Genomic DNA, 12,289 nt, shown 5'->3' with positions numbered 1-12,289 from the left:
ACATTTTGGGGCGCCTTGATACCTTACATGTTTATGATTTTTACTGTTTATTTATAACAGTTGTAGGGAAAGGGGTTTTTTTTTTTTTAAATGTAAAACTTTTTTACTATTTTTCAGACTCCCTAGGGTACTTTAACCCTGGCAGTATTTGGGGATTTTCCTCAACATTCATTCCAATGTGCAAATCGCACATTTTAATGAAATAGTTAAATTCAGACAGCCTAGGGTCTTTGGCTGTCTTGTGACCAGATGCCTGACATCACAGGGAGTGACAATCTTTGCTGCTCGAAAGTAATGTAAACACCCACTATCGGTGCTAGCATTGATCGCAGGTGTTACAGGTTGGTGTTTGCTGCAATATGCAGCAAACAACCTCGGGGTTTGGAGAGGGCTCAGCCCATGAACTCTCTCCAAACTTTGCCAGACGGAATGTGACGTACTAATACATCACACCTTGTTAAGGGATTAACAAACAACGTGCGACACAATTCTGTCGAGACACTGTATTAAATGTGTTGCAAACTCCGACTAAGCACTAACATGCCCCTTTAGATGCACATTTTTTGCACAGTCTAGACGGACACAGAGCACCCACAACACAAAACCTGCGCAGGGGCTTTATAAATAAATGTGCAAGCTCCAAAGACGTTATTTCTAGTGCAAAGTAGGACAGAAAACTGGTGCAGCCAGTTTAATAGATTTGGGCCATTGTGTGTATTATCCTGTACTGTGACCTCTCTGTTTATTATCCATTTACAGGCGGTCCCCTACTTAAGGACACCCGACTTACAGACAACCCATAGTTACAGACGGACCCCTCTGCCCACTGTGACCTCTGGTGAAGCTCTCTGGATGCTTTACTATAGTCCCAGACTGCAATGATCAGCTGTAAGATGTCTGTAATGAAGCTTTATTGATAATTCTTGGTCCAATTACACCAAAAATTTTGAAACTCCAATTGTCACTGGGGCAAAAGAAAAAAAAATGTCTAGAACTTCCATTATAAAATATACAGTTTCGACTTACATACAAATTCAACTTAAGAACAAACCTCCAGACCCTATCTTGTATGTAACCCGGGGACTGCCTGTAATTGTGAAATCACTCTCTTTATTTTCTATGTATCCCTCTTTATTATCCCTGTACTGTGACATCACTGTGTGTATTATCCCTGTACTATGACATCACGGTGTGCATTATCTATGCCTCTTGAAATGTGTGATTTTATTTTGGGAATCCCACTTCTAGCTTTGCTTTAGGGCCCCATGCTTACTAGTAACGCCCCTGTGCTGATTCTGCATAAAACAGAGTAATTTCTTGTTGCTAACCTAAATTCTACCTCCACAAGACTCAGTTCCTTCAAATCCGCACTGAGCTCAAATGCACGTAAAATAGGATCCTCTTCCGTTAACATGATGAGGGCTGGACTGGCCAAGCATCTGTAAATATCAAGACGAAATCTGCAACACACAAAGGGGACACACATATATTTATAGATGTAATGAAATAGATATTATTCTACAGAATACGTTGTGTTGTAACTGGCTTATACTGTAAAACAGACAGATATACTAGGTAAAACCAGCATTACATAGGACACTTTATAAGCTCTAAGACATATCTATCCTGTTCGCCAGTAATCTTTGGCTTTAACCCCGCACTTTAGAGAAGGGGGGGGGTGATTTGAACTCATATGAAAAATCTTTATTAATAATGTTATTATTTTCGGGCCCCTAGGGTGCTTGAACCCTAGGGGACCTGATTTCTTATACAATGTAAAGCCTGTTCCATTCTCCCAGCAACCTTTAAGCTCCCATGATGATGTCAAGAAGGTCACCATTATAAATATAATTGTTGCAGTGGGGTTTCGACCAGAATACCTAACAGGTAACTGCATTTAGCCTTCTTCATCGCAATTTTACGTTAACCAATCATCGAAGGGTTAATGAAAAGGCAGTTTTTATCTACATGCAAATAAACTTTCTTGTTACCACACTTTATTTCTATGGACGGGATCAATCATTGTGTAAATTGGCGAGGGACGTAACTAGGAGAGGCTGGGCCCCATAGTAGACATGAGGCAGGGCTCCATAGTAGAGATTTGCATGAGGTCTCCTTACCCCTTAAAAAATATACACATATTTGTGTACACACGTTTACAGATCCACACACAATTATACACTTTCATACTCATACTGGTATATGCTCATATGCACACATTTATGTACGCATATATACATGTATGCAGTCATATTCACATATCTGCGCCATGCCAGTGGCCAAGAAGCCCGGCAATAGTCGCAATAATCGATTGCGACTATTGCTAGAACTTGCTAGAACTTGCGAATATTATTCTCTTTCCACCCCCTCCACGCCAGAGGGCCGTGAAGGGGGGCGTGGCCGGTGGGAAGTAGGTTTAGAACTCCCTAGACTTGCATGAATTCTGTACTACAAATTGCGCCACAAAATAAGTCGGAAAAATAGAAGCGCCAGAAAACTGTTGGTTTCACAAGCAGTGTCACAATTTTGCGCCACCAAAAAATGTTGAGAGTGTCATAAAACACCAATATTCTGGTGCCAACACTTTATAAATTAAGGTGCAAGAGACGCAGAAAGCAAAAAAAACACCTCCAGTTTTCCATTTGAAGGGCAGTAATAAATGACCCCCAATATGTATACAATGGTGCACATTCTCCATTCTGTAATGTGACAGGTCAGTTGGCCCCCTAATACATCAGGCCCCATAGTAGCTGCTATGGCTGTTAGTTACGCCCCTGAGAGTGCCATTGCATGTTGAAGTGTAGGAAAAAGAAATAGGTTGCACCAGTATGCATGTCACATGGTTCACCTAGAAGTATGCATAGACATGAAAATTATGTTATATAGAAGATCACTAGGACACAGGAAAGGTTTTTCTAGAATGTTCCATTTACAACAGCCCACATTTACTAAAGGTTGTGCCAGTTTTCTGGCTGACTTTGTACGTTCTTTCTAGTCCAAACTGTTTGCACAGGTATTTAGGAAGTGCCTGAGACACATTTTTGGCGCACGTGACACAATTGTGGCGCGGCTGCGCACTACACACTACACCCTCTGCACACTAGACTGGCAACTGCACATAGTACAGTTTGCACTGTTTTTAGTAAACGTGGGCCAATGTTCTTTTTACACGTGGGGTGATTTGATAGCATTCAGTTATGTTACCAATTATTTTTGCAGTAAGGAGCTAGATGTATGCAAATGAGCAAACCCTTTAAGAGCACAGAGGCAGCCACCATGAAATCTCCCATCTATCTCTGACAGTCCTAACCTGGAGTGCCTCAGACTGTCCTTCTTATTCTTGGCTGTACACAGGGTACACTCACAGCCTACGGCATGAGGTTTGGGAAGAGAGACGTCTTGTTTTAAGAGCATTGTCAGGATCTCATAGTTGTTTCTGTGAGCAGCTAAGATAACAGGAGCCACATCCATAGTTGTAGAATATTCTGGGTTCTGTATACGCTCCATGAGTTTCTAAAATGTGAAGCAGATGTTAAAGAAACATTGAATCTATGAATAATACAAAATGCTCATATTTTCTACTAAATTTAAAGTGGATTATAACGACAATGCAAGTAATGTTATAACATTCAATATTTTTATTCCTGATATTAGGAAATATATGACTCCCATCCCAGGGTAAGTTTATTACCAAGTAACAAATTTGTCTCTGAAATTGCACATATTTGAGATTTACAATTTTATTAACTTCAGACCTGGATGCCATTACTTTTATTGCAAATGCAAAACTGATCTGTTTTTAGTAAGGGCCTGGAATGGAGCTTGGAGAGCATCTGTTTTGTGTCACTTCTGATGGAAATAATGACATGAAAATAACTTTCTTTAACTTTCAATGGAAGACAATCGTCTGCTGACTAAAAATCTAATACTTAGCACATTTATTCATGTGGCTACATTGACACCTACCACAATTGTTGGCCTTGTAGTCCATTTTGGACGATGATTCAGTAGTATATCTACTGCTCCCACCACTTCAGAGTCTATTGCCACCAGCAATGCATCTGTGGACTGTGGAAAAATTGTGTGTATAGTAATGAAATCCATGAACTTATAATTGTATCATTTGATTCCCCAGTATTTGTGCATATTTACTAATTCACCTTATGAAAACTTTTTTTACATAACTAAAAGCTGAAACATATATTGGGCATTAAGTTGCAAAAGGATGATTAGGGAGGCAGAAAAAAATTATGGTAATAATAATAAAACAAATCGAAACACCCATCTAAAACTTACCAAAGAGCCCTCTACGTCATTGACATCATCAGGGCTCACAAAAGGAGACCACCTCCTACCCCATATACGACGACACTTGAGGAGGCATGACAAGAGAAGACAATGGATGAGACATGAAGAAAGACATAATGAGAAATGGAAGGGGTAAACACACGATCATAATGTCAAACTGATGTGCACAATGTATGGTTATAGATTATGCCTAAAACTTTACAAGTCCTTGTCAACTGGAGAGACACAGTAAAGATGAGGAGACTTTATCCGTTCAGAAAAATACATTGATACCAAACACAATAACATAGTGAATTATTAGATCTGCGGGATCAGCCCAAAACCTGAAGGATTATTAATGGCATAGCTATTGTGAAAGTGAAAATCAAGAAGACCCCTGGTTAGCTGAACTACATTCACGGACAAGTCTTAAGTCTTAAACTCCTAAAGGGTATCCAGTCATTGAAAAATTGCTAATAATGTATCTTTCTGGGTAACAAAACACAGTAAAAAGCAGTAAAGCATTTTTCATGAATTTAGGAGTTTTACAATTTTACATATACAGGCGGTCCCCTACTTAAGGACATCCGACTTACAGTCGACCCCTAGTTAAAGACGGACCCCTCTGCCCACTGTGACCTCTGATGAAGCTCTCTGGATGCTTTACTATAGTCCCAGGCTGCAATGATCAGCTGTAAGGTGTCTGTAATGAAGCTTTATTGATAATCCTTGGTCCAATTACAGCAAAAACTTTTGAAACTACAATTGTCACTGGGGCAAAAAAAATCTACAATTGTAAAATATACAGTTATGACTTACATACAAATTCAACTTAAGAACAAACCTTTGACACCTATCTTATATGTAACCCGGGGACTGCCTGTATTTTATATATATTAAATTATATATTAAAGATACAGTTTTGAATTACATACAAATCTATGGAACCTACCTTGAATGTAACCCGGGACTGCCACTCTGGCCCTCCCGCTCAGCACGGTGCCACCCATCACCCCTTTACCTCAAGGCCTTGTAAAAATCCCTAAACCCAGACACTAATGTAAAAATCTCTAAACCTTTTAATACTAATGAACTATGATGAGTATAGATTATCAATATTATATTGCAGGTGTTTGATTTGGCTGTGACGCCTTCATTACCTTGAGAAGGAATGTATTTTATATTTTATGTTTGGCACTATACATAGCTCTATCTCATTTACTAGCAGTAGTCAGCCAAATTAAATAAAACTGCATAACAGTGTGACTGACGGACAACGAGAAGATCCCTTCAAACAGCTGGAAAGCTAAACCGGAAACTGAACCCCCAATATCTTATATTGATGACTTATGCTAAGGACTTGATAATCTCTTAAAAACAACCTTAAAGTTTTACTGATGGTAGACTTGTCCTAATAACCAGGTAACTATTTTTCTCAATATAAACCTATAAGCCAGGATTTTGACAATATAGAGTTATAAAATTATGCTAATCAATCTGGGGCTCTCCGGCTGTGTGACCAGAGCGCCTAAGAATGCCTTATCTTTTAATTTATTCACTCAACATTATGATGTCCCTGACATCACCTTTTCTATGCACTGTGGATGGAGGGGACTGGTAGAGGAACAGGGAAGTGAATAAATTAAAAGATGAGGCGTTCTGAGTCCTCATCATCCCTCGCTTCTCCATGTATAATATCTCACACAAAGGTTGTGATGACCAAGGCCAAATTTGATCTGGTTTCTGTGTAGATGGAATTGTGTGTGTAATATATATATATATATATATATATATATATATATATATATATATATATCTATCTCTTGGTGAAGGCTTAAAACTTTCGACATTTATGTAAATAAAGGAATAGAAGAGATAGGCAGTAGTATGTGCCATGCTCTTCAATTGATAAAGCTGGGGTGAGAACCCCACATGAGCACCACCCATACTTGAGTTTTCGGTATCCCTCGCTTTGCAATGAAATTAACAAATGAGGTTCTCTGAGGAGAAATGTTTATAACTCTATATTGCTGAAATCTCAGTGCACACATTCACAATAAGAGAAGTCCTGAGGAAAATAATTCCTCAGGAACTGGTCAGAAGGACACATCTATCATCAGTAAAACTGATAGAAGATGTCCTTTAAATACACAATTACTATTACTTTTAGAGGCAAGAAGAGGAGTGTCACTTCAGGGGCCCTTCCTTTGTGCTCTACACTACCTAGAACCATCTGGTGTTATAGTAAAGATGAGAATCCTATCTTTCACAATGCATCAGGTGGTTCTGTGAGCTACAGAACTATAGGTACAGATAGTTAAAGACATACAGGCGGTCCCCTACTTAAGGACGCCCGACTTACAGACAACCCATAGTTACAGACAGACCCCTCTGACCTCTGGTGATGCTCTCTGAATGCTTTACTATAGTCCCAGGTTGCAATGATCAGCTGTAAGGTGTCTGTAATGAAGCTTTATTGATAATCCTTGGTCCCATTATAGCAAAAAATGTTTAAGCTCCAATTGTCACTGGGGCAAAAAAATTTTTTGTCTGGATCTATAATTATAAAATATACAGTTTCGACTTACATACAAATTCAACTTAAGAACAAACCTCCGGACCCTATATTGTACGTAACCCGGGGACTGCCTGTAGTTAGGAATGGGAGTTGCAGATAAAGATCCTTGTTTTGTTTAGCTTTTCTGGTGGTTACACATATCTTATATAGTTTTTCTTTATTGATACATGTGTAATTTGTGGAGTTTTTAGTGAATTTGTGACTTTTTTAAAACAAAAGTCACAAAAAGTCTCCACAACGCGCAACACAACAACTGTAATCTATTTTCTATGTCTGGTAGGGGACAGGTATGGATTTGTGCCAAAATTTGCAACTTTTTGCGACTTTTTTAAAAAGTCACAAGTTTTACATCTGGATTTAGGTGATGACTTTGATAGAATGGTGAACTTTAAAGGAAGATTGTCTAGGTGCAAAAATTTCACATGCACCATGAAACGTCACAAAAAAGAAAGGAAAAGACCAAGCCAAATTAGTAGATATGCCCCTGTGTATTTTAAATGGTATTATAGACACACAGAACCACAATTTACATTTTTTACCAGAACCATGGTTCTACCTTTTACATATCCCCTCATGTGAAAATCTGAATGATGCAACCCCTCTAACCTCAAAAGGTCACTGAAACAAAATATATCAAACAAAAGTCTCTTCTCTGCCTATTTTCACTTGACTTTGGAGGTGATTTTATTTTTAGTAAATATTGGAGAGTTATCATCAAGGAGGAAATTCTAGAAATTCTATTACCGTACATACCCTACCTGAGGAGGCTGGTAGTTTATTGGAGTAAGTTGGTGATGTTGTCCCTTTAAATGCACACTGCGATAACCCTCACCAATCCAAATAACCATGATTGGAAACCATACATAATACAAGGTCATCGTTAGGTCAAAACATACGGGGCCTGTTCCCTGAATCTTTTGGTTGAAGCCGCGGATCTCGCCGGGTCAGTAGGACATTTGTCCCACTGTCTGGACATTCCTTCCCACTCTCATCATGATCTGTGCCCTCAGGACATAGATCATGATACAGGACCTGTAGCCTCCGAGAGAATATTACTACCTGGAGGCTAAAGGACCTGTGATGATGTCATGATCACATGACCTGCAGGGGAAAGCAGTACACAGAGCTGCACTACCTCACTACTGAGGGGTAAACATGATAGGGGCTAAGGTAGGGGGAGAACATGGGTGTAACTCTGTGGGGCACATTACTGGGGGAAACTGTGTGGGGTACATTACCGGGGGTAACTGTGTGGGGCACATTACTTGGGGTAACTGTGTGGGGCATATTACTGGGGGTAACTGTGTGGGGCAGGTTACTGGGGGCGTGTTCACACATGGCACTAGGGCAGGCCTCGGTTTGATCACATATGCATTTCCAGTGAAACGCATGAGTTCAGTACCAAGCACATGGTATCTTGTATTCTTTAAATGCAAGGCAAACATGTGAGCGCAGCCTTACAGTATTTGGGCAGAGTGTAATGGGCAGCACCAGGATAACTCAGTCAGCAAACCAAGATGTAGGGACAATGAGGAAGATAAGATGTGGTGATACTGGGCCTAAGTTAGAAGATGGAGGACACGTCAACTGCAGTCACTGGATGTAACAAGTAGGGATTTCTCCGGTGTTGTCTGTAGCTATATATACCGTCAGTAAAGTTGTTATTGGCACAACCAAATGTGAGGGGGTTGTGTACGGGAGTGGGCATTACTGTAAGTGTGATACATGTGCATTGGATCTTTTACCACTGTAGCGATCCCCCTACATAATACTCTTCGGAAATTTTGGCTTGTAGCTAATATTGAACTACTGAAGTGTTGTTGACCTTGTCATGTGTTAACCTTCTATAATTCCTAACCATAAGATTCAGCCATTGTTTTTGCGCCCTACAAAAACATCTAAACGGATCAAAAAATATATAGTATCTAAATGTGAGACATGGAGAAAATATTGGAAATGTCAACAAAATGATAAAATGGATAAGAGAGACACAGTATTATCTCATAAGCAGCTGAAACATGCTGGGGATTATATGAAAACCTAACACAGAAAATCTGCATCACAAAGAGGAAGCTTACGTTATCCATCCCACTGCTGTGCGGACTAATCTCCAAGACTATTATAAAAAAAATTCTGAGAATGAGAAAATATGGATGTATGAAGTAAAATAGAAATGGCAACCAGGCTGTGATGTACATTATATACAATATGTAGAAGCTGTACACAATATAACTACTTATACCTGACAGTCATGGTCCAAAAGAAGTTGTAGGATGTCCAGGTTCTCATTTTCGATGGATATTGTAATAGCATTTCTTCCCAAGACATCTACTGAATTAATATTTAATTCATCTGAACTGTTTTCCTCCAAGAGCTTTTTAACCATATAATAGTCACCTATAACAAAAGAGATGAAAAATAATGCATTAGACATTAGAATGACATTAGAAATTAGTATTTAGGCCAGAGTGGATTTCAATTCACAAGTCAAGGTCGACAAGTGCCGATACGCCGACCCCAGGGTATTTCATATGGAAGAAGGAAGGTCTGAACTCCATGTTCCTTCAAAATATCTGCTGCATGCTATATTAGACAGATGACAGCATAAAAAGTAGCAAAAAATGGAAAAAATAACAAACAAATTGACAAATTTCGGACCTTATCAGTATTAGCGATAGACTTTAGGCTATGGATAAGGACGGTTAAGGTCTGAGACGCCTACATTCTATGATTAAGGAATGGTACGGTCTGCAACCTGTCATCTTGTCTTTATATTTTTCCATTCACAGAAAATAGAGATGCACTGAACAGCCACGCTATAACATAGACAATGCTTTAATTTACATTTAATTCTCCCATTCTCCTTCCCCTTACATACATCAGCTCACTGCAGCCAGCAATTGTCATCTAATTTGCTTCCACTCAGGACAAACTACCCACTGCTGGCAGGGAGCAAGGTAATGTTAAAGATGCCAGGTAATGTTTAAAATTATTCAGATGCACAACAAAGGCATTGGGGCAGATTTATTTACCTGGTCCATTCGCGATCCAGCGGCGCGTTCTCTGTGGAGGATTCGGGTTCTGCCGGAATTCACTAAGGTAGTTACTCCGACGTCCCCTAGGTGTCGCTGCTGCGCTGAAGTTCGTCGGAGTGCACTGAACTTCACCAAGCCGGGACGGGTGCAGGTAAGCGCATGTCAAGCGGTTTTTACGAATCTGTCAGGTTTTCGTACAGCCACGCCCCCAGGTTTCCATCACGTGAATGCCGGGACCGATGCGCCACAATCCGATCACGTGCGCCAAAATCCCAGGGCAATTCAGGGAAAATCGGCGCAAATCGGAAATTTTTGGACACACGTCGGAAAAACGCGATTCGGGCCCTTAGTAAATGACCCCCATTTTTTGAATTAACATGCCAGAGGCTATTGGAACTTGTCATCATGCAGAAATGACCTTCCTAATTAGAGGTTTCCTTTAATCAACATGATGGCAAATCAATTAACGTCAGGGATTCCCATCTGTCCACTTAGGAAGCATGAACATTTGTGAATTATGGTCATCTACTATAAAGCAAAAAAGTGACAACAGTTACTTGGAGCGACAACATCACAAAGGGTGCCCATTTTCAGGCTAAGGTCATAGACAAGACCATAGTCCAGCTGGTCCAGGACTTTACATCCACAAGTGTAGGTCCAAGCACATTCTCATGTTACCAGGGCAGAGGCCCTCACATGTATAGAGATGGACAGAGTCTTTGAAGGACATCAACTTAGCTGCAAAGACTGCTACTTAAGAGGATAATTGCAACACTTGACAGGATGTGGCTGGATACTGCAAGAAAGATCTACCTACTTAAAGGAAGGAAACCACACATTATTGAACATTGACTACTCCGCTATTACATATCCATCTAGCTGAAATGGATTTCGAGCTTTTATCAACAATTTTTGAGTCAAAGCATTAATACTTTCCTAAGACATTTTGTGTACTCAAAAATGTTTGCCTATTATGCCCCCCCCCCTTAAAAAAACCTGAGAAAAAAAAAAACTCACCAGGAAGGCCATTTTTTAGAATAGATTTTTCCTGCAAATCATTTCATGATATCGATATCTAACTCCATAAATATGCAATCCCCCTAGTCTGTACAGCTGTTTTGATCAGTAATAAATAAGGGCGAGAATTGTGGCGCAATTTTTTAAAGTAAAAAATCCCCCAGAGGATCTAAGTCATCATGCCATGCATAGCGGCCATTTCCCCTGAGGACAGCATATAGTGGTTAACCATGATGGGAGGGTGAATTGAATAAAGAACTTTAATGAGCATGTCCTAAGGGTCGTATACAGCAATAAACAAGTACAACAGCATCGCTGCATAACAGGAGAAAGTAGAGAGGTAACACTGAATAGGGCAATGCTGCACATAAAAGCTTAGAGGAAAGTGTTTATATATATGGGAGATGGGATGTGCAGTGATATTTTTACATCATTAACCCCGCTAGACTGTGTTTGTCACAGATGATGTCGATGAAGACTTTTTTTTGTTAATTTATATCAATAAAGTAGTTATTGTACATGGCTGTGATCCAAGGCCTTTGTCAGATACATACAGTGGCACAGGCAAACCCCACCACCGTACCAAATAAATTGGTTCAGTACCTTATCTGATGTACAGACTATACGTTTTTAGATATCCCATGCTAATGTCCACAAAATGTTTTTATCCAGGATCTTCCCTTTAAAATGCCATTGTCAGCATTCTGAATATTTTTTTCAGTTACTAATAGTTTATTTTATATTACCTGGCTCCCTGCCAGCAGCGTGTGGGTAGTCCCAGAGGTAGGGGGTTGTGGGGAGGGACAGCTATAGCAGCCTGTCTCTCTCCTCCACACTTATCCAACTTCCTGTCATGTGCATTGAGCAGGAAGGGGAAGGAGGGGGATGTGAGGAGGAGTGGAATAGTGCATGAGACACAGCACACCTGCTGCTGCAGCTTCTCCTCCCCCCTCCCCTCCCAGGTACACTTTAAGGTGGCTCTAGCTCAGAGACACTGATTAGGAATGTTCATTCTCTTAGATGCTTCAATCAATATTTAGTGGGTCATCTAAGGGTTTTGAGCAGTGGAGGAGCCCCTTATTTGCAGCTATGTGGAGGCAGAGTTAAATAGTGTATAATGTGAGCGTGTTTAATGCACTGCAGTCTTTCTGTACCACAGTGTATAATATCTGCATCCTCTAGTGGGAAAGTTCAATAAAAGTTCAAATAACATATATTAAAGTATTTTTAAAAAGTTCAAACAACATATACTGAAAATGTAAAAAAAACTAAAATAGCTACCATATATACTCGAGTATAAGCCTAGTTTTTCAGCACAAAAAATGTGATGAAACCCCAAACTCGGCTTATACTCGAGTCAAAAAATATATCA

The 12,289-nt window shown here is 39.8% G+C and overlaps 1 protein-coding gene across 2 annotated transcripts in view; it reads right to left on the bottom strand.

Annotated features, from left to right (window-relative positions):
• TRPC1 (transient receptor potential cation channel subfamily C member 1) overlaps positions 1 to 12,289 on the bottom strand; it is a 67,604-nt gene that overhangs the window by 47,767 nt on the left and 7,548 nt on the right. The window contains exons 2-6 of one of the 2 annotated variants that reach the window (XM_072143070.1): positions 9,108 to 9,262; positions 4,297 to 4,371; positions 3,967 to 4,068; positions 3,311 to 3,513; positions 1,329 to 1,460 (exon numbers count right to left, since the gene is read on the bottom strand). In XM_072143070.1, the coding sequence (XP_071999171.1) occupies positions 1,329 to 1,460; positions 3,311 to 3,513; positions 3,967 to 4,068; positions 4,297 to 4,371; positions 9,108 to 9,262 (667 nt within the window). The remainder of the gene's footprint in view (positions 1 to 1,328; positions 1,461 to 3,310; positions 3,514 to 3,966; positions 4,069 to 4,296; positions 4,372 to 9,107; positions 9,263 to 12,289) is intronic. The other variant, XM_072143071.1, reaches the window with a different exon arrangement.

This window comes from Engystomops pustulosus, chromosome 3 (assembly GCF_040894005.1).
Source record: "Engystomops pustulosus chromosome 3, aEngPut4.maternal, whole genome shotgun sequence".
Lineage (NCBI taxonomy): Eukaryota > Metazoa > Chordata > Amphibia > Anura > Leptodactylidae > Engystomops > Engystomops pustulosus.
This window is presented reverse-complemented; position numbering and strand designations above follow the sequence as displayed.